We start from the raw sequence: 22,560 nt of genomic DNA, 5'->3' as shown, positions 1-22,560 counted from the left end.
CCTGGATGGAGACCTAGTGGGAAAACTAAGGTTGCTGCTGAAAGAGGTACAGCAGGGAACACTTACCACCCTGCGATCTGTCTGGGTCCTAATGCCCCAGTATAGTGACAAGGACACACTATACATTAAATAAGTCACTCTCTGTTAGATGAGACATAAAACTGAGGTCCTGACTCTCCATGGCCATTTAAAATCCCAAGGCATTTCTCAAAAAGAGTAGGGGTGTAACCCCGGGGTCCTGGCCAAATTTCCCATTGGCCTTTATCAATCATGGCCTCCTAACAATCCCCCTCTATGTATTGGCTTCAATACTCTGTTCTTCTCCCTGCTGATGTGTGATGAGCATACTGGTGCACTTTGGCTGCAGTCACATCATCCAGATGGATGCTGCACATTGGCGGTGGTGGAGGGAAGTCCCCATTACCTGTAAAGCACTTTGAGTTCATATGATCATCTAGTCAATGGGCAATTCAGAGACTTGGTTTCTGTTAATAAATGATTTTAAATCAAAGATTTCAGGGCTTTCTTCCCAATATCATTAACTCTTTCGCAAATACTACAATGACAAAAAACTTTATCCCTGTGCTTACAGTATGTTCATATTTGATGTGACATCAAAATTCTAATGAATACACTTTGTTATAGTATGTAGCACTTTGAACAGCTATTCCTTTGAGAGAAGATCTACTAAATTAAAAACAAATCTATTAGAACACAAACTTTGATATGCTATACAAAGGTGGACTGACAAACTTTCACACAGACATGTCATGCATTTTGTATTTTTCTTGCAGCTCAAGATCTGTTAATTATCTTTGAAGATGAGGCAGAACAATGGGCGACTTATTTGAAATCTGTTTTTTTGAAAAGCACCAGAGAAGAGAATATAAGCTTTTACAACATTGGGACAGTTTCCATCAGGAAGGAAGAATTTTTGCAGCTCAGTCAATACAAGTGTAAGCTGCTCATCTTGACCAAGGGAATGCTGGATGGGCTCTGTCAAATCAGGAAATTCTTTCTGGCAAGAGTCCTACAACCTTCCAAAACTGTAGTGATACTGCTGTGTGGTGTGGATAGCTTAAGCTCACTGTTTGAGATGGTCCCCATTGGATCTGACTGTTTCCAGATTTCAAGTGATCAGGATTCCAAGGAATACTTGACCATTGTTACCCATATTCTACAAGGTGAGTTTGAAACTATACAGCCTTCTCTATCCCCGTGACATTGTTATGTTATGTGAGACTTAAATGACACTATAGTATACAGCTGTACTACATTATACAGATCATATCCAAGTTTTACAACAGAAAATTAAGGTTGTGAATGGTCACTTTTTGAGAAAGCTACCATCTTGGCTTAAAACTGAGTTCCAGTGAAGTGGCTTTGAGCCAAGATGGTTGCCTTTAAATTGGAACATGAGGTATAACTGGTCGGAATGAGTAATTGGCACTCAGAGGAAGTAAACTGCCAAGTGAGGGAAAGGAGCTGTTGGAATTACCTGGAATTAGCCTCTCTGGTATAAGACAAGCTAAAAGGGAAAGGGTTTCAGTCTGCGTCTAGCCTGGAAAGTGGAAGAGTGAGATCATAAATGGAGATTTCTTATTAGAGGCAGGTTGAGCTGGCTTACAAGCTTGTGAGGCTCAGTTCATGTTATACTGAGGGGTGTCCCAGATGCTGGACATGTAGGCTGATGGTAGTTCATTAAACAGGCTCAGCAGGAATAAAGTGCACTGCTGAGGTACAAGGGTGGTCAACTGAACCAGTGTCTGGCTTAACAAAACAGGTTCAGCATTTTAGCTACCGCAGAAAGAAAGAGATAGATTATCAGTTTTACTTTACTCTACCAAACTTTCATACAGTACCTCATTTTGATTTACTGTATACTGAATTGTAACTGAAGCAGAAAAACAAATAAACAAACAGAGATTAATATGGAAAGTCTTTGACAAACATCCTGCCATCTGTCTTATGCACACTTCTGATTAAAACAGATGTTGAAATTCTGCTTGCACACACAGCTTCCTTCTTAAACTTGGATATTATAAAGGCCAGCAGATAAATGTTTTTTCAGAATTTTTTGTTGCATTTTTCTTATACATGTACAGCTTGAATCACACTATGACGTCTCACTATGGTAATTATAAAACTGAACAGGGACACAAAACAACATTTGAAAAGTTACATGGTGATGAAAAGTAAAATAGCTGTTTTTTAGTAATAAAATGAGGCTATAATATAATTTCTGAAGGCTTGCGTATTTCAGCTATGATTTCAAAGCCTAAGATACTGTGTATTGAGCATTTGTCTCCAGAAGTATATACAGTACATACTGTACATATATACACACTATTTTAAACTGCAAACCAATGCAAACAGCCTTTCGAAAGTATCTGGACTTTTACTGTACAAAAGACATGGCCAATCAACCTACTGTAAGTAGTTCTGCTCATGGGGGTGAGAGCTCTTCCCACAGCCTGGTAATGGGAAGGGTGGCTCGGTCATCCCTCTTCCTAATGAGAGCCAGACAGGGATTGAACACTCTAGCCTGGTGATATCAGCAGTGTGTGCTCAGACCATTGTACACCTGTACCAGGAATAGCAAGGTGTCTGTAATAATACTATTGATTTCTGCAAGGTTTAGTATGATATTAAGTTCTTTAACTTTTGAACAAGTATACCATTTTTTGTGACAGGCCCAAACCTAAATTAGGTGGCTCAATGAGTATGAACACATAAGAAAACTCACAGCAACTCGGGAATTGCAACTGAAGAGTCTTCAGTCACAAGTACCTCAAGATACAGTACATAGTGTAAAGTCATCCTGCTACTAAAACAACGCAACCACCACTTATACAGTATGTGAGCCTTTTATGTACAAAATATTAATGGTTGATCCACATGTGAGAATCTAAACCCTTGCCCAATTATCTACTTAATTAGTTAATCACCACCTAGTGAGACTATTTACATTTAATAGAGACCTTAAATGGCAATTAATCCTCAATCCTCTGAAAGACCAGACTGCCACACACTTATATATCAAATGAACTAGTATAAGTTTACAACTTATGAACTTTTTTCTTTATGAAAAAAAATCTGTTGTCTGACATATTTTCTTTGAGACAACAACAGAAAAGACTGTCTGCGGCAGCATGATTCTGATCACTTCACAAAAAGGGTTGCTATGAGGTCAACATTTGACTCTACAGTATGTGCTGCTTTGCCTGGACAAAGTCCTAAAAACATCTGACCAATTGAAAGGTACAGTACAATGGTATTCCAGAATGCATTCATTTGTAACACGCACAATTGCCCTTTAATCTCAAGACAAAAGGGATCTCAAAAGGTTTGATTCTGCAAAGAGTATATTTTCAGTCTTGCCTCCTGTTACCCATTGTATTCATTGTATATGATACAAAAAATAATTACTATACTCAGAATTTGAAGTCCAGCATTCATTGATCTAATCAAGGGAATCAACAACCTCAGGAGGCAAAATCTCTTCTGTTGCACATTTTATGATATGGCCAGCAGCCATATCACCCTGCAACTCACAACTGGCAACCCACTGAAGCTAAGCAGGTGTGAGCCTGGTCAGTACCTGGATGGGAGACCTCCTGGGAAAAACTAAGGTTGCTGCTGGAAGAGGTGTTAGCGGGGGGCGCTCACCCTGCGGTCCATGTGGGTCCTAATGCCCCAGTATAGTGACGGGGACACTATACTGTAAACAGGTGCCGTCCTTCGGATGAGACGTAAAACCGAGGTCCTGACTCTCTGTGGTCATTAAAAATCCCAGGGCGCTTCTCGAAAAGAGTAGGGGTGTAACCCCGGTGTCCTGGCCACATTTCCAATTGGCCCTTACTAATCATGGCCTCCTAATAATCCCCCTCTATGAATTGGCTACATTACTCTGCTCTCCTCCCCACTGATAGCTGATGTGTGGTGAGCGTTCTGGCGCACTATGGCTGCCGTCGTATCATCCAGGTGGATGCTGCACATTGGTGGTGGTGGAGGGGAGTCCCCATTACCTGTAAAGCGCTTTGAGTGGAGTGTCCAGAAAAGCGCTATATAAGTGTAAGCAATTATTTTAATTATTATTGTTGCATCTTCCCTTCAAGATATGGGGTGTCTTTGCCTGTTTGTTTCCTGCCGTCATTCAATTAGTAGGTAACTGGGCCTGTGTTCTATACATTAAGATTAAAATACTGTATATTAAAATGTGCAAATGTATTTGTGGAGTTGGTATTTTATCTTTTTCATTTAATGCTAGATCGCCAGAAATGCATACAAAAATAAAAGATGTATCTTGGCTAACAATTTTGTGTTTTGTTGCTTCTGGTGATCTGCAAAGCACTCCAAATGTTCATCTCATTGAAGACATGATGGTATCATATTAATTGCCAGTGAAAGAAACCTGCTTCTTCTGTGTTTTATAAATCGTCGGTGTGCAAAATAAACGATCAGTTCCTTTACGAAGAAATTACTTAAACGTATGCATATATTTCAACCTACAAAAATAAGGCCTTCAGTCCCTGAAATCATAGGTAGATACTGTTTTCTGTGAATAACTGCCTGTTCTGCTGCACAACATACTGTAGGTTTTGCATTGTGAAATAGTGTAATCACCAGCTCTGCTGGTGTGTCTCATAAGCCTTATCATGTTTCATATTATGAATTCACCCAGGGCTTGTTGAAAAAGATTTTTGTTTAACATCACATCCCCATACCTTTGTTGCACGCAGTCTTTATTTGAATAAGGAAACTGTGTTGGTAGGATCTAATATTTTACCACATAGATTGTGCATGATGCTTTATATTTTCTACTATGGGCAAATGAACTGCTTTGTCTTAAATGTTATTTTAATAGTAATTTGTTATTACCATTCTGTTTTAATATACATTAGCATATCAGTAAAACTTTAAGTAAGACAATTATATATGTTTGGTGAACAGGAATGAGAATTAATAGGGTTGTAACTCGTTTGATTAGTCATTCATGACTCAAATTCATTGTGATACAATTTATGAACTGTTATGATAGTAGTTAAAAAATGACAGTCCATGACTTTGTGATCTTAAGTCTGTTCATGGTCACTAATGTGCTGATAATTTTAAAACGAGAGGTTCCGCTGCCTTTAGTGCAATCAAATTGCAAATTGACATGTTGCATTGTATAAAAAATAATTTAACAGTTATTGAAAGCATATTAAGAAATAACTGAAATTGAAAATAGCTTGTGACATCAAAATGTAAAATAATTTAACATTAAATCAGCTGTATTTATTTTATTATTTAATTTTAAAATTTAAATCACAGAGACCTGTGGTGATAATTACAATGCCATGCAGATTTGAAACACCCTGACAGGAACTGTTCTATTCTTCTTGGATTTTCATTATCTCAGTATGTGCTTGAGCAAGTAATTATTCTAGCTGCATAAAATCTCTTTAAAGTAACCTCAGTATGTACCTGAAAGCACTTTTTTAAAAGATATATAAACATTTATTACTTATTAAAAATAAAATGTGGCTCAGGTCATAAATATTGATGTTCTTACTAAACAAAAAGAATTACTGTGATGAGGTATACAGCAGCTGATATCTTCCTTTTATTTTGCAACAGATAAGAGGGTAGCAAGATAAATGTCTTTGATCTCAGTTTTATCTAAGGTAGTTAAAATTCCGCTAACTCAATAGCATCAAATAAAGAATTCAAATCAACACATTCTAAATTCCAAATCTACTGTATAAAAAGCAACTTCCTTAGACCAATATGAATGTCATTTCAATGTACAGCACTGGATTTTTAAAGTTAAAATGGGCATGTTTTATGTATCCCTGGCCAAATTCCCGAAGTAAACCTAGTTTAAATCTGACTTTTAAAATTCAACTTCATGTTTAATTGTGTTTTTAATGATGACAGAGAGGGCAGTTAGGGGCCCAAAAAGGCTTTTGGTAATTGTTGCAAAACTGACATTTCATTATTTTTAAAACTAAAGGGTCAGACTAGAACTGAAATTGGAGCTTAACTGTAAAAATATCGTGGACTTCTACTGTATATGATTACTAAAACAAATGGAGTGTATTAACAGTTATATGGTATAATTACAGTATATTCTATTAATTACAATGCAGGTTCTGGTTTTAGCCAGAAGGCGTGTCAGATACTTTTCTGCATTACTCGTGACTCAAGTTTTGTTTGCCCATGTTTCAGTAAAGTAGAATACAGGCGGCACTCTTAGTCAAGTCTAAATGGGAGCCTTACGCTTTCTTCATCTATAATTTTTGTACAATAGGTGCTATTCCTGAGATTTCTAAACAGATAGATGCAAAGGCATCTTGTCTCAAAGCTGGAGTACACCTATGGTTAACATTGTCTTCCTTTTCTGCTTGTGGGTTTCTTTATTTTTTAGGAGCTTAATATAATACTGGCCAGTAACACTGCTTTGTGTGACATACTGTATATAGTAGTCACTCATTAGGACTCTCTAAATTCACTCTGTGAATTTGCCAACTGATGGTTTATTATGAAACATTCTGGATAGGAGGGACTCTGGTTTCGAGATGTCGGATCCTTGTCTCACTATCTGTAAATTCACTGAATTCACAAAATGCTGATGACTATTTTTTTCCATTGGTGCTGACCTTGGGCACTGAGGTTAAGGACATTCATCTACTTGCCTCTTGTATGGATGATCAACAATTATTGACCATTGAAAACACTCACCTCCCATTTTGTCCGGATGTAATGATCTGCCATTATTATGAACTTCCCTCAGTCAATCAGCTCATCAGTGATGATATTAGCAGCTTGGACCTAGATGAGCATTCTGCTACTTCAGTCATCATGGCAGATTCGCTAGACCTTGCTTTAGAATTTACTACATTCACCCATAATTGTATGATGAATCGCAGTAGAATTTCTGTCTTTCTTGACCAGAAACTTGATTATGGGCTCTGTGCTTAATTTTAGTGAGAGCTATGCTTTATATTTGATTTACAGTAAATACCTTGCTTAATGACTTGCACAATGGTCAATAGTAAAGCTTTAAATTGGAAGAAAATACTGTATGTGGTTAATGTTACTGTTGAAATGTATGCTTTTGGTATTTTGTTTGAATAAAAATGATAAAATATAAGGATAAAAATTAATGAAATAAGTTAATATTAATAAGTATGAATTAACTTGAGATTCCAAACACGCTGTAGTAAAACCCAGCGATGCTTTGATTATGTAGTTTAAGAAAATGTTGACTTTACTCCAGGATGAAATTTTTAAATTTCCTAAGCTACTTTGGGTAATGAAGAGTCATATAAATCAGGGAATGATGAATAATTATGTATATTTTAATAGCCATAGCCTAAATAGCAAGGCTCTTGAAAAAGTACACTAAAGATATTTCAAGTTTTTTGACAAAATCTTGCTTCTCAACAGTTTACATTACTAACTACTGTGCCACAATAACTTAAAAACAGAATTCACATTGTTTCACACTGGACTGGAGCACTTTTCTAAAATTACTAATGCATGTAAAAGGCATATTATTCTGCAGAAGTGTACAGATGGCAAATCACATGCAAATAGGCAACGTTCCCTGCTTGTTGATGTTCACTTTTCCTGACAGACATGCAAATCAAAATGTTTTATGCTCCCTTACCAATGAAGGCTTCCTGTTTTGTGAGTTTTTCTGTTCTCTGTAAAAAATGTCAGAATCCAATGGTACAAGGTGTATCATAGTGTGAAATGTGAAGACAATAGTTCTGTTTTACAAACATAGTATACAGCACACAAGCACTCCATTCTGGGCTGTTGTCATAGAGACAAACACACTTACAACATACTGTAGTGTCAATGTTTTTATTTTACACTCTTAGTCCCCCAGAGTGACAAAAAAAGTTGCATGGTTTAATTTAATATAAATGGAATGTCCTGGAATGAGTTCACCATTCCTTTGTAAGAAATTGTGATGTACAGTACCTAAAGCATTTTATACTAACTTGTAAAAAATGTTTAATATTGTGCTGTATATTTATTTGTGCCTGTAGGTACACAGAGTTCTTTGCAACCCAGTTCTCTATCAGGAAGAGCAGCTGGAAAGGAAGTAAAGCTCATAAAAAAATATTCTTCTGAGTCACCACCGGTCGGATCGTCAGTGGTTGTCCTTCCTACTAGAATTCCATGTGAGGTGAGTGATGCAGCGGAAACAGAGGGGACCACTTTATTAACACTATTATCCAGAACACCCCTGCACAAGCAGGTAATCCAGGGCCCAGGGAGGCAGCTGTCTTGCAGGTTTTGTTATTAACACCTCTGTAAAACATGGGAACAACAATTCATTTGTTCATTTCAACACTGATTGATCCGATTCCTTAAATGAAAGCCCTGGAAAAAGAAAAAAATAACTTAAGCCCAGTGAGCACCTGTGACCGCAAGACACATGGCAAAAATGTTTTTTTCTCCTTTCCATTAATTGTATTATATAACAGGTAATGTAACGTTTGATTTCTGATCTTTCTTGTTTCATTTCGTTGAGTTCTTTTTTTCATGAAACATTATCCGTTATTAAGACTGAAACACAAACAACATACAGGACACACATAGAAGAACCAAAGTAATATTGCTACAAATAGGGGGGTTTCAAAAATGGGACTGATCAAGCAGATTAGTCAATCCTAAAATAAATATTCATAACTTCCATCTTGAAAGCGCTTCCTCCAGAATATACCTGAACGGTTGGTATGTGCATTTTTGTTCTCCGGCACAGCAAAAATAATTATTCAGGCACACTTTGTTAAACAAATATTTATTAACAATGACAGTGACACACTTCTCTACACACAAAATAAACTTACAACACACAGGGACAAAAGCCACGGAAGCAATGTCCTTAAGCTCACCAGTTGTACTTTGGAAAATACAGATTCATCAACACTTGTCTCAGAGAATATTACATATACTGTAGAAATGTGACCTGTCTGCTTTCAAGACAACAAGTGCAAGAATGTGATTACTTCATCTTTCTCCACAGTCACTTGTTATTATGGAACTGTTACCTTCATATCAACTTTTTCCAGTAAATGTCAATTACATCTATGTGGTTTGTATTACACAAAAAAGGAACATTATCCAACTTGTTCAAATTTATTAAACTTTTCATTTTAAATGAGCCTTGTGTGAGTAAAAGGTAGTGCCGCAAGGTTATTTTTGGTGATTTCATATTTAATACAGTAAATCTTTAATATACTGTATTACATATAATTTTTTAACATATAATACATATTTCCACTATGGGAATCTGCCATTGCAATGAAACTACTGACACAAAAAACATTGTCTTCAGTTCCAGAAGATGAGTTTTGGCTTGAATACTGCTCGGCTTCCTGTTAGTTACTATTTGTGAAGTTTTCTTAGAAATGTTTCATTAATTTGATCTCAGAACATGTTTCTCCATCTCAGGAAGCTGGAGTTTAGGTGTTGGAATTTGCTCAACAAAGAGAAAGTTACACACTGAGTGCGTTTTGTATGAAGAGTACAAACAAATTAAATCAAAACAAAAAAAAACGATATCTGCAAAAAAAGCTGTTAAATGGAACAAGAAAGCACTAAATTATTCATATTTATATTTTTATTTATATCAAGTTTTAAAATAATACAACTATTAAGATCCCCACCGTAACAAATATTGATTTAGGTGATCCCCACTTCATGGTAAATAAACATAATCAATCCCACACACTGGGTGATTGAAAGTTTGTGCTAATAGGGAGCTTCAATTCTTTTCCCCTATAAAGCCATGTTGTACTTCCTGTTGTGAAACTGTTATATTTAACTACAGAAAAGAAACAAATATTTAAAGATATTTTCACAAGCATTTCTGAAAAGAAAAGATCCGTCAACATCACTAAATTTGCCAGCTAGGATGGTTATGTAAAGATGTATCAGAACAAATACCTTCAGCTCCTGTAGTACTATAGTGTGTCTTTAAAATTAAACACACAGGGCACGATATTGAAGAGGTGGCCAACAGAATTATTACTGGATAATGTCGCAAAAGTTTTAAAAAAAGTGTCCATTACTTTCTTTTTATCTTTTATCTCACCCAGTAAAACATACAATTATCTAACTTTTTAATTAATAATAATAAAAATTGCTTACACTTATATAGCGCTTTTTCTGGACACTCCACTCAAAGCGCTTTACAGGTAATGGGAACTCCCCTCCACCACCTCCAATGTGCAGCATCCACCTGGATGATGCGACGGCAGCCATAGTGCGCCAGAACGCTCACCACACATCAGATATCAGTGGTGAGGAGAGCAGAGTAATGAAGCCAATTCATAGATCGGGATTATTAGGAGGCCATGATTGGTAAGGGCCAATGGGAAATTTGGCCAGGACGCCAGGGTTACACCCCTACTCTTTTCGAGAAGCACCCTGGGATTTTTAATGACCACAGAGAGTCAGGACCTCGGTTTTACGTCTCATCCGAAGGACGGCGCCTGTTTACAGTATAGTCCCCGTCACTATACTGGGGCATTAGGACCCACATGAACCGCGCCCCCTGGGCCCCCTGCTGGCCCCACTAACACCTCTTCCAGCAGCAACCTTAGTTTTTCCCAGGAGGTCTCCCATCCAGGTACTGACCAGGCTCACACCTGCTTAGCTTCAGTGGGTTGCCAGTTGTGAGTTGCAGGGTGATATGGCTGCTGGCTTTTTGTTTAAGATCACTACACTACTGTAGAAATAAGTTAGATAGGTTGAATGCCTCCCTCACATTCAACCATAACCATTCTTATGGGTTTTTTTCACTGAATGAATGCTCACTTTTATAGATATTAAGTACTGCTAATTGCCCTGGATAAGGTCGTCTAGGCAAATTATTGTTCTTCTCGTATTCTACAGCCATTTCAAGGTAATTAATTGAATAATGAGTTAGACATTAAACATACTGAAACTTAAAATTCTCATGTCTGTTTTTCTGTTGATGATAATCACTCAAGTGACTGAAACATTTGTACACTTTTTAAAGTAAAAAATGCTTTTCAAAATAATAACCATATATACTCACTTATACAGTATATATAATTTGTCCACTTCTGTGAATGACATTGCAGATTTCTCCTTACATGGTCTGAGCACCCAGAAATTAATTTTGGAATTCACCTAAGTGCTGTTTGTTGACCTTCATTTTTAGTGCAGTGATTTCTGTTTGTTCAGAAATTGAATACAACTTTTACAACTTTCCCACGTTGCAATTGCGACCCTGCTGTAACAAAAGCAAGGCACAGATTCAGGCACTTAGGAACTGATTGCAATATGGATTTTATGCAGTTGGACAGTTTTATGGTACTGTACCATTTGTTTTAAGCATGTAGTAATTCATCTGTAAACTAGTGCAGTGAATTGAAATTATTATTTATGGTCACATAAGAACATAAGCATTTGAAAGGTTACAAACGAGAGGCCAATCATCCCATGTAGCCCATTTATTAAATAGTTGACTGATCCTGGCTCTTATCTAGGTGTTTCTTGAAAGAAACCAAGGTAGCGGTTAGCAATAGCTGATCACGAAAAGGTGGTAGGATCCTATGCGGTGCTAGCCTAAGATTGAACAGAGGAAACAGAGGTTTTAGTGAGCCGAGCCAGGTTAACTTATCCAAAACGCGTAGTCAATATTTGTGTTCGAGGTCCAGCGTGGGTCAAAATGCCGGTAGCACAGGACGAAGTCGAGGCGAAGGTAGCTCAGTGAGGGTTAACTCAATACTGAGCGTGGAAGTGTTGGTAAGTAGCCCTTACGTAGTGATTAGGTTGTGCGTCGGCGTTTGTGAGAAGTAGCCTGGGCTTGTATTTGATTAGTGTGTCAGCATTTGTGGGAAGCAGCCTGGGCTTGTGTCTGATTAGTGAGCTGGGTAGTTAGTTCCACACTCCCATAACCTTCTGGGTAAAGAAGTGCCTTCAAAATAAGCTTCTCTACTTAGTTTCTTCTTAAAATACACTGTACTTCTACCAGTAAATGCTTATTATAATTATAACTGTGACCAATTCTACAGTGCTTTACATCCCAAAGGTCCCAAACATTAGAGAAGGAATACAGGTGAAGAAGTATTTCAAGCTAATGAAAGCCTTTATGTTATGCAGATACAAAGCTTATTTTTCTATCTGGTATTATAAAAGTAAGATATTAAATGAGCTAGCAGGCATGCTGAATTAATCAATTAAAGCAATTTAAGCAATGAAACATTTCAAAAAAACAAAACTGCTTCAGCTAATATTCAAAAACAAGTCCAGTACATGTGCACTTACATATCAAAATCTAACTCTGTATTCAGGACGGCACTACTATAAAAGCCACAGTTCACAAGCCCCATATACTGTAATATTTTTTAAAAAATAGAAGTTTATTTAATTTTAAAATGAATAGGCAAAACATGTCCCCCTTGGCAATGAAACGCAGGTAAAGGAACTAGGCAATAAATGATTAATGAGACACATCTTTAATAAATGCCTTGTTCTCATTCTGCAGCTAAAACTGGCAACGATTTCTTAGACTACAGCACTGGTTTGGCAAAAATCATAATGAACCATTATTTATACTGTACAGTATGTGCATAAGATGTACTGAAGGCTCAAGCCACAAATGCAAAATAGACTTAGCATATTAGGAGCTGACAAACGTATGTGATGAGGATTGTCTAGGAGGAAATGGGTTTGTGGAAATGCATTTTTCATGTATTAGTTATGCCATGCAAGGACAGTTTTTGATTGTTTTAATTTGCTAGTGTTTTTAAAGGGGCTCATAAGAAGTTAGAAATACTTTCTGTATAACAGAACATACAATTTTGAAAATAGCAATTAAAGAAGCACAGCTTCAGGTTTTCCAAATAAGATGATTAGTATCTGTTTCTATAAATTGCAAGAATCAATGGAGTACTGAACCTGCAGTATATATGCTTTCAAATATATTTTCAGTAGTTCAGTTACATCCTAGTAAACGCATTAGAGGTGGGGATGCAAGAGAAATACGCAAAGGGAGGCTTATATACAGTATGCAGGCGAGCGGAAGTCTGCAAAATTACAATCTAACCTTTAAATTTGTCTGTTATAACCTTCATATAGTACTTTGACTGGCAGTCTGGGTTTCTTTACTTACTGTAAGCTTACTGACCCTGCTGTATGTTATCTAAACACCAAGATTTCTATCCCACAGTGTTAGCTCTGCAGCAATGTCAGCGAAGTAGTGAGGGTTTTAATTTACTGTAAGTTAGAAATTGGAGCAATACAGTAGATTGTGAGAGTTCTTTGACAATTCTTAGCCCACAAACATAATAGTTTATAGGCTCACATTTGGGTTCTAAAGTATGCAGTATACAATTTATTGATACAACACCAACATATATTTGTGAATCAATCAGCTGTGATACCACAGGTCGATCATTCACTCAGGGATTACAAACATCTGAGTTAATAACTTCAAAGCTACAATATATCAACTATGACATGTTATGGTCTACCAAGTAAATTTTATCAGACATAGTTACTGGAAATCACATTTACAGAATAATCTCAGATACAAGTTAATACAGCATGTATCTACAGTACTATTGTGAACTAAACTATCAAATGAGTTTCAAATAATAATTTCAAGAATTATAATGTTAACAAAGAAGTTTTGTACTCAAAGTTCTGTTGGCCAGTTGTTTCTTCATAAGTCTGAGCTTCCTGCTTAGATGGGGGTGAAATGGATCAGTCCATAGTCTGACTGTCAGCTGTCAGCTGTTTGCTCTTTGCTGGGAGTTTTCAGGTACAGAGAAGAGAGAAAGGCTTTGCCTAGTTTTGCTGATGACAGCTCTCTAAGGAAGGTAGCATCGTGCTGAACTTTGATCTTTAAAACAATCTGTGCACAGTCGCCTTATTGGGTCTAGCCACAGGTAAGATGGGTGGGAGACACGTGGCTTATCCCAGCTATAGCTTTTACTGAATAGGCTTGGAAATTCATTTGATGGTGTAAGATTAGGATTTGGCCATAACCTACACTGAGAGTGAAAATTGGATGCACCTGGCTTATTAAGCCGATTAGTGACCTCTGTGAATTTAATGCCACAGAAGGGAAAAATAACTAATTTGATTGGCTCTGTTGGTAGTTTACACATTCCACAAGATTAACATTCAGGTAATATTAGTAGCTAGGTGTGAATGGGCTAGGGGTTTGTGTCTAAGATCCAGCAGTTCTGTGAGGGAGAGAGTACACAGAAGAAGGAGGAAGCCAGGTTGAGTTCTACAGTTAGGTCAGTGTGGGCACCATGTCAAATAAAACCCCCAAATGGGTAATAAGAATCATTTCAGCGCTACAGTATGTAAGCAGGTGGAAGGAAAGGTTAGGGTTTAACTTTCTTATAAAACTCCACTTATCTGTCGTTTCCCCATAGCAAGCTTAGCTTTTCAAAGATCCCAAGCAGTGAGAAATAAATCACAATAGATAAAAATTAAATATTTATTCAGGTATGAAAGTAACACAAAAAATGTAAAATGAGCTGTTTAGATATGAGGAGGAGAAATTAGGGAAGAAAACTCGACAACCTAATTAACTCTGCTTGTCAGCTACCAGCAAAGCACTACTCCTAATTCATGTCACTTTCATTTCTCATGATCAAAACAGCAATCGGGAATATGCTTTCATGTTCTGGAAACCATTCTGCACTCACAGGCAGACAAACAGGCAGAATAAGAACCTTGATTACACAGTTAGCTGTTATTCAGATTTTTATCAATAATTCAATTAATTAGCTACTAGCTTTTAAAGTGCTTACTAAAGGGCATAGAGGTGTCTCTTAATCTAGGGGAAATAAATTCAAAATATTTAGGTGTCTGTGATGGACTGATGTCCATCCAAGGTTTTGTCCTAACTTCTCTATATACTGTACCTCCAGGACAGACTCTGGGTTGTAGTTTGTTCCCAAATGATTTTCCTGGTAAAATATAAATACACCTTTAAAAAAGGGTTGATATTACCCTCAACTATTAATGGATGGAGAGATTGTTTTAAGCACACTGTAACTTAAACAAATAGTTATAAAACGGTTATAAATCATTGCAGGGTGTTTTTACTCTGTTAAGGTGCTTTCGAACATGACATTAGTTTTGTAATGCATAATTTTCCTCTCAGTGCAAAATATATTTTTGAACCTTTGTTACACCCCCAGCTTATACCATTGTTTTCATATTTAATCCGCACCCTTAACTTGGTATGTAGGATGCACATTATAAAGAAGACACATTACATGCTGAGCTGTTGATTATAAAGGCAGTTCAAACATCTATTGAAACTGTTCAAGATTATCAACAGCTAAAGGTGCGTTTTAAATTAAGTACTGTATGTACTTTGTAACCTCAAACATTATGGACTTCAGTAAAATTCAAAAAGTAAACAGTGTAGTGAGCTGTGGTACAATTAACATTTAGGTCATAGATGTAATTCCCAGGAAAGCTTTTAAAATTCTAAATGACTTAAGACGTGAATTTTATTGCAAATTGTATAACTCTTATTTAGAAATAAATAAAAACAGAACCCATATGGTTGTGAATTAAGAGAAATGTTTTCACATTAAATGTCGGCATAAGCAATTGATGTGCTGATAACATTTAATGATACTCTTGATATATACTGTACATCTGTAACAGGTAGTTTATAATACCTGAATTCTGGTTTTATGTTTCTTGTTGTATTTCTTTTGATTTGGCACTGAACTGAGCTTTCGGTCTCTACTCTTCTTAACACGTACTGTAAATGATTGTTGATTTTTTAGCCACCTTGTGAATTGTAGTTGCAATTACTTGCATGGCATATAGTATATCCTAAGATCCTTTTCACCAGGGAGCACTGTTGAGACCGGGTGATTACACATGCTGCTTCAGCAAGTTTCTTTACAAAGCTGCTCAAAGTCTGCTGGCCTGTATGCATTTGCTCCATTTGCCGGTTTAAAAAAAAAAAGAATATTCTTGCCATTTTTGCCCAGCTCCCTGCATCTGAGGTGAGTGGGCGTGTGATCTGTGGCCTCTAATTATGTAGAGCCATACCTCATTTAATCAATACTGTATAGACAGCAAGAAAAACATTGAGCAGAGATGCTTCTATAACTATCTGGTTCGAATGAAAGCCTGAGTGCTGTGATTCTTTTTTATTTTTCACACATGATTACTGAAATTAGCAGAAGATAACATTCTTTTTTTAAAGAAACAAATAGCACAATAATCAAAAGCACAAGAATGATTTACTAAGAATTACACTGATATCAGGAAAACATTGTACTGTAGTTTAATAAATTGTTTTTTTTGCCCACAATTCTAAATTCATAATTGTATACATTAAGAGGGACATTAATCAAACAAGTTGCAAAGCTGCCATTCACTATACATTTATATTACAGCCTTTTACAAAATTATTATTTTTTTGCTATTTAGTACTGCCACAGCTCAACTAATTCACAAAGACCCAGCTTTGCCTTTGTTACCTTTTTACTGTAGGTCAGATGTGACAGATTAATTTCACTACCTATTAATCAGAAACTAACAATTTACCCAAGAGCAAGTTTGTTTGTTTTTTTTCCTTCTGATGTTTTTTTTTTCAACCATACCTTTTGGAAAGGTAGATGAAATGTAAAACAGAACCCAAGTTGCTTGTTGTTTAAAATGAACACAGCACAGTAATTACATTCTATTCGGGTATATTGACCTGAGAATCTTTTTAGTAAGTTATTTGTTTTGCTTAACTCACTTTTATGTAACAAAACAAAAGTATGCTCTTGTCTTTTTATTGCCGCACAGTTGCTGATAAAACAGATGATAAAATAGATGATCTGCAGCACATAACATATTGTGAGGCATCTGTGACATTTTAAATGTTCAGGAACAAAATGAACACATACTGTATGATTCATGAAAATGTGGGTATTCTGACATATGGATGATATCTGTATTTCCTTACTTAAGCAAAGCAGCTCGGTTACATGGGGGTTAACACTGTGCCTCACAGCCCTTAGGTCTTCGGTTTGTCCACTGTGTGTCTTCACATTGGTTTTCTCTGTGGGCTTCTTTTTCCCAGTGCAATCTGAAGACCTGCTGTTTAGGTTACTTGGTTTCTTTAAAATATGCCCCACGTGTGTTTGTCCCCTGAGAGATAAGAGATAGATACACATACATTATCTAGGATACTGTAAATTAAACTGAATTGACTGTATTTAATCTGTATTTGTTTCAGGCAAAGCTCATTCTTCTGATGCACCAAAAATCCTGTCCAAATTCCATATCCCAAATCACTAAAGAAAAGTATGTTTCTGATTACTTTCACACACACCATAGCATCTAAAAAAGAAGGAATTTAATCCATTTGAACACTAGCTAGTGTTCATCTGTTTTATCTGAGCATCACATAATGCCAAACGCCACCTTGTTGTGATGGAGATTAAGGTATATGTACAGTATTTTAAACTGAATTTCACAGTACCCAAATTACCCTTGAACAACACTGAAGGTACACACTATATATGTAGGCTGGTTTCATACAGTACATTACTTAAAGAATTTGGTCAATAAACAAGAAGAAGTGTCTCAATAATGTTTTTTTCTGTTTTTTAGAAACCAGGGGAACTTTTTATTTTGCTACAAGATGCGGCAGCCCCAAAGGACACTGTGGTGGAATTCCATGGAAACGAGCAGAAAAGAAAGGTCCAGCCTACATTATGGAATGAGAAGACACTCTGTGTGAAAGCTTTAGGTAAGAAGGACTTAATTTACTTTACCTTTACGACACACGTTTTGTTAAATTTGGACAGTCCTTGTACATAAAATCTATGGATTAGGTTCTGCTCTTTGATTGATTTGTAGCTCCTTCCTGTATAAAAACAGTGGCACAGGGAGCATGTGATTTATGAGAAACAAATATATTTGCAGCCTCCTTTCAGAGATGGGAATGACAGTTGTCAAGTACTGATTTGCTTTTCTTCAATTATTTATGGGTCCATAAATAATTGAAGAAAAAACAAAACAGTCTTTTTGCAATATATGTTCCTGTTGCTTTAGGAAATGTTGGCTTCTGTTAAATGTGCTTAGACTAGATCACTTTTCACTGTTCACTGTTATATTTTATCATATCTTTTGTAGTATAAAATAAATCACATTTGTTGAAATGGCAGTGACAAGCCTAGGCGTTATTATAATCTTAAAGAATTTAAAAGAACATTACACCTGTTTTCATCACCAATAAGCATTGTGTAAAATCACATTTTAAGCCTTTAAAAATTAATGATTCCCTTGAGAAAAAAGGCTTATATAATAAGAAATTATCATGTTTTTGCAAGCATTTCCTTATTAGTTTATCTAACAGAAAAACTGTGAACAAAAATGTGGTTTACAAAATGTGGATACAAATATAACGAAGCTTAAAAAGTAAATCGATATGTAACAAAAATCAATCACAGAAAACAATATTATATTCCAAATATAATAACACAACAAATAAACTAGACATTTCAGACCAAGAAACCAGAAGTTATTCAATGTTGCTTTGAACTATTTCATGTTTCCACTAATGCAAGGTGAGAAATTCCATGGGACTAATTAGAAGATTAAATGCCAGGGTGTCAAATTCCTTTTTTCTGTGCTGTTAGATGCTATGTGGGAAAAGACTCTTCTTTTTTGTACTCTGAGCAAAATAGAGTGGCTCATAAGCACAACTATCAATGCTCTGAGCAACTTGAAGATGTGTTAAACATGTTTAATAACAGCATGACCAAAAAGTGAGTAAAATAACATAATGTGAATGTTCGATTCACTTATAACCTAATTTTATTCCATTTGCCATGGTATAACAACACTTGTGGATTCTTCCACTTTGTGAAGCTCTTTTAAATGCAATGAATGTGACAGCGTTCGCTTGGATTCTATATTTCTATTCTATATTTATTTTGTACTGAGCCTTTAGAACATTTTGGAAAGTTGTCAATACAGCTGTCTGAAATAAACAGCAAAACACATTCCATAAAGACAGCCCTTAAATCCATGCACCCCACTAATGCAAGGGCTATAAGTATTTTCTTTCTATAGGAGTCATTTTTATTTGCTTAATATTTATTGTTTCGGATCCCACTTAAGTTCTCAATTTCCTGCCTTTGTTCTCTGAACTCGTATTTAGAATCAGACATTAAGTTTTCAATAATTTCTGGGATGATTCCCTAGGCTAGGTGGTTGATTTGTTTCACTGAGCTAAAGAGCATAGTGAATTAAACTTATGAATCATCCAGAGGCTCGTGAGTTGTTGTGCAACCTAGTATGTTTTGTTCTTGGGACTTTCAAGATCACTTAGAGGCAATACCATACAAAGGCCTGGTCTGAAGTGCACACGGAGTTTGAAACTAAAGGTACTAATGCATTTTCCTCATTCTTTTATTATGGTACAGATTTAATTACTTATTGATTCAATAATAATGAGTGAAAATGTTTTCTACAGAAATGAAGGATAAGAAGTTTAGGATAGCTCTATGAAGTTGTCCCCCCTAAAAACAGCACAAATGATGAAACCCACCACATTTGTTAGTGATGCATTTGTGCCACTGAAAGTATCTTCCCAGCTGCTTTTGTTCCTGAGATATAGTGCTTCTTTTTTCAGGTAATACAGTGGCCATTTACAACATGTAGCACTAGTAACCCTTTATGGGAAGTTAAAACATTCTATTATTGGATACAATGATACGAATGCCTGCAATTTTGATTCTGTGTGTGCCAGGGGGAACATTTGCATTTAATACCAGTATTTTCTGTGTGTTCGTGTGAACAGGAAAATTTAATTTGTCTCCAATATCATACCGTATTTTCAATAGTTGAGCGTTTAGCCTTAAAACACAAACATAAGGAAACAATTACATGTTCTTAATAAAGGCTATAACTAGCAAGTCTTAAAGTCTGTCAATATGTTTTGAAAATCTGAAGAAGTTGTCAGTTTTTCATTTTGTCCTTTTCAAATAAATAAGCAAATCCATGGACATTTATAGATTCGATCCATTTTTTAGACTACGAATTTAAATAGATTAGTATAAGCGACTCTATGTATTACAAAGACCATTGTTGTACTATTTATTTTATGCAAAGTAAACTTATAAATATCAAAAAGGGAAACTATGTACTAAATTGAACATGGTAGTTCATAAGACATCTTCAAAACAACATCGGAAACTCTCATAAATGCAGACCTCAGAAATATTTGAAAATATTTTTTATTTTCACATAAATTAATTGAACATATATCTAAGTTCTTAAAAATGTCATTATCTACTGTACATGTACATTATGTCTTTGTAGTTACAATGCTCTAACTTGTAAACATAACACAATTAGGTCACAGTCCTTTTATTTTCGTATTTCTGCTAAATCCTGAGTGTAGAACACAGCTTGAGGGAACACCTTGATGTCTGTAAGATGTAGATATGACTGTCTTTAAGTCATCATATTTCTCTCAGCTGAAATCATTACTTTTGCAGTATGCAATGTAATGACCAAGAACATGTTTGTTTGTCCAGCTCCACGAAGCACCCCAAAAAGCACTATATCTCAGAAACAAAAGCATTCCAAATGCTACTTTCAACATCACAGACAGGCGCAAATGCAGCACAACAGATATGGTGGGTTTCGTCATATGTGTGTTTGTAGGGGGTCAACTTCACAGAGCCGGTTCACGTTGTATCAAAACAATACTTTATTTACTGAATTAGCAAATCATTTTCACCTTAATTTGAACACATTACAATATATCAAATTTCAAAGCTGGTTAAAACTATGATGTTTCTCTGGCATCAACAATAAATGGCATCTTCTGCTTTTCATAATATTATTTTGCCTAAAACGTTTATTATTTGTCTTAATTATTAATTCTAAAATTTTCTCTTTTACAATGATAAAAGCAATACGGGGGGGGGGGGGGGGGGGGTAAAAATAGATCCTTGCAAAGCTTGCAGAAAATCCTAAATTGAACCTCTACGATGGTCCATTTTTAGAAAATGTTCTTTTTTGAACCAGAAGACTTTGCAAAACAGTAAGGGAGTTAAGAGAGAAAAATATATTTTAACAATGTAACAAATCTTTCATTGAATGTCATAATAAAGATGGAAATGTGAAGGAAAATGTGAAAAGTTGTTAAATGTCAACCAATTACACATCAAGGTGAGAAAGTGTAACTTCTGTGCAGAATTTCACTACATAATCCTTTTAATGAGACACTGCATACCCTCTTAAATCACCTGTGAATCTTAAAACAACCTGATGTCTTTTAACAATGTTTTATTCAGCACAAGGGGATGGTTTTGAGGGATGATGCTAATTCATATTTTTATTCATATCTAAAATTAAATGTTTTCTTTTCAGCCTTTCCTCCAGGAACTGTTAATGTCACAGTCTACAACAGGGGAACTGTTACAGGCAAGACACAAGTACAGTACTACAATACAATGGGAGAAATAGCAGTGCTTCTTAAGAAAGCAGCAGATCCCATCAACTTCATGTGGCAGGTAAGTGTTACATTTCTTTACAGCTTACTGACTTGGTGGGTTCCTATGTCAAATATGTCTAAGATAAAAATAAAAACAATAATAATTTAACAAAATTAATTTAACACAATAACATAGCTCACATACAAAGTTGTTTTTGATTTTGTTGTTTTTGTTCATTTTGCTTGAAATTTTTAGTGTCTGCAAATTTAGAAAACTGGTGAATCATAGACAAATATGGTCAATATTTCCCAATAGTAGAGAATCACTGTCCAGGGCCAGACAGTGCACTGTCAGCTCTACAATCTCCAGCCTTATTCTGAATGCTGACCCTGACCTGTCATGTCAATGTCTGAACCCCCAGTTGTGACCAGCATCTATGAAGCCCTTTCTATTTTTAAAAAGAATAGTGAGAAAAGAATGTTGCCTGACTTGACTCTGCAGATGCTAAAGAGAACATTCACATGCAGCTTTTGAAACTACGTACATCATTTGTTCACATAGTCAGTTCATATTGTAATTGTACAATCATTTTTATACAAATATCACATGGCTTGATAGCTTCACAGATTTCCCCGCTACTGACTCACGATTTTGTACTGTATGGAAGAGGTCAGTAAGTGACTCACTGTACCTCTTCAGCATCACACATATTGGAAATGAATTAGACACATGCAGTATTAGTGACTTTTAATTTCACTTCATTTATTGATTCCCTTCAAAGGGTATATAAACTTACATGCAATACAGAATAGTTGATGTTTAACATGCAAAACCAAGCTTTGTAATCAGATGTGAACACAGCAGATTGCTTCAAATATAATTTTGAGGAGTGAGTTTCCCATTTTCATACCTTGAGGTCACAAAAAATACTGGCTCATCCATGGTGACTTATTTGTTATTTTTACAGAGCCCCTTCTAAAACAATGAATAGTTTAGTTTAGATGTTACTGTATGTAAAGCAAAAGATTGATATGAAACATTTAAAAATTTGAACTGATGTTTTATTGATATTGATGGTTTGCACTTT

The 22,560-nt window shown here is 35.8% G+C and overlaps 1 protein-coding gene across 1 annotated transcript in view; it reads left to right on the top strand.

Annotated features, from left to right (window-relative positions):
- The window catches only part of LOC148678109 (B-cell scaffold protein with ankyrin repeats-like), a 114,915-nt gene that overhangs the window by 4,078 nt on the left and 88,277 nt on the right, over positions 1-22,560 (top strand). The window contains exons 2-5 of the mRNA XM_088631899.1: positions 795-1,184; positions 8,046-8,185; positions 17,632-17,770; positions 21,409-21,551. Coding sequence (XP_088488025.1) covers positions 795-1,184; positions 8,046-8,185; positions 17,632-17,770; positions 21,409-21,551 — 812 coding nt within the window. The remainder of the gene's footprint in view (positions 1-794; positions 1,185-8,045; positions 8,186-17,631; positions 17,771-21,408; positions 21,552-22,560) is intronic.

Source organism: Lepisosteus platostomus, chromosome 1 (genome assembly GCF_059453375.1).
Source record: "Lepisosteus platostomus isolate fLepPlt1 chromosome 1, fLepPlt1.hap1, whole genome shotgun sequence".
NCBI classification, from domain to species: domain Eukaryota; kingdom Metazoa; phylum Chordata; class Actinopteri; order Semionotiformes; family Lepisosteidae; genus Lepisosteus; species Lepisosteus platostomus.
Note: the sequence above shows the minus strand (reverse complement) of the source record. Positions and strands in the feature narration are given on the sequence as shown.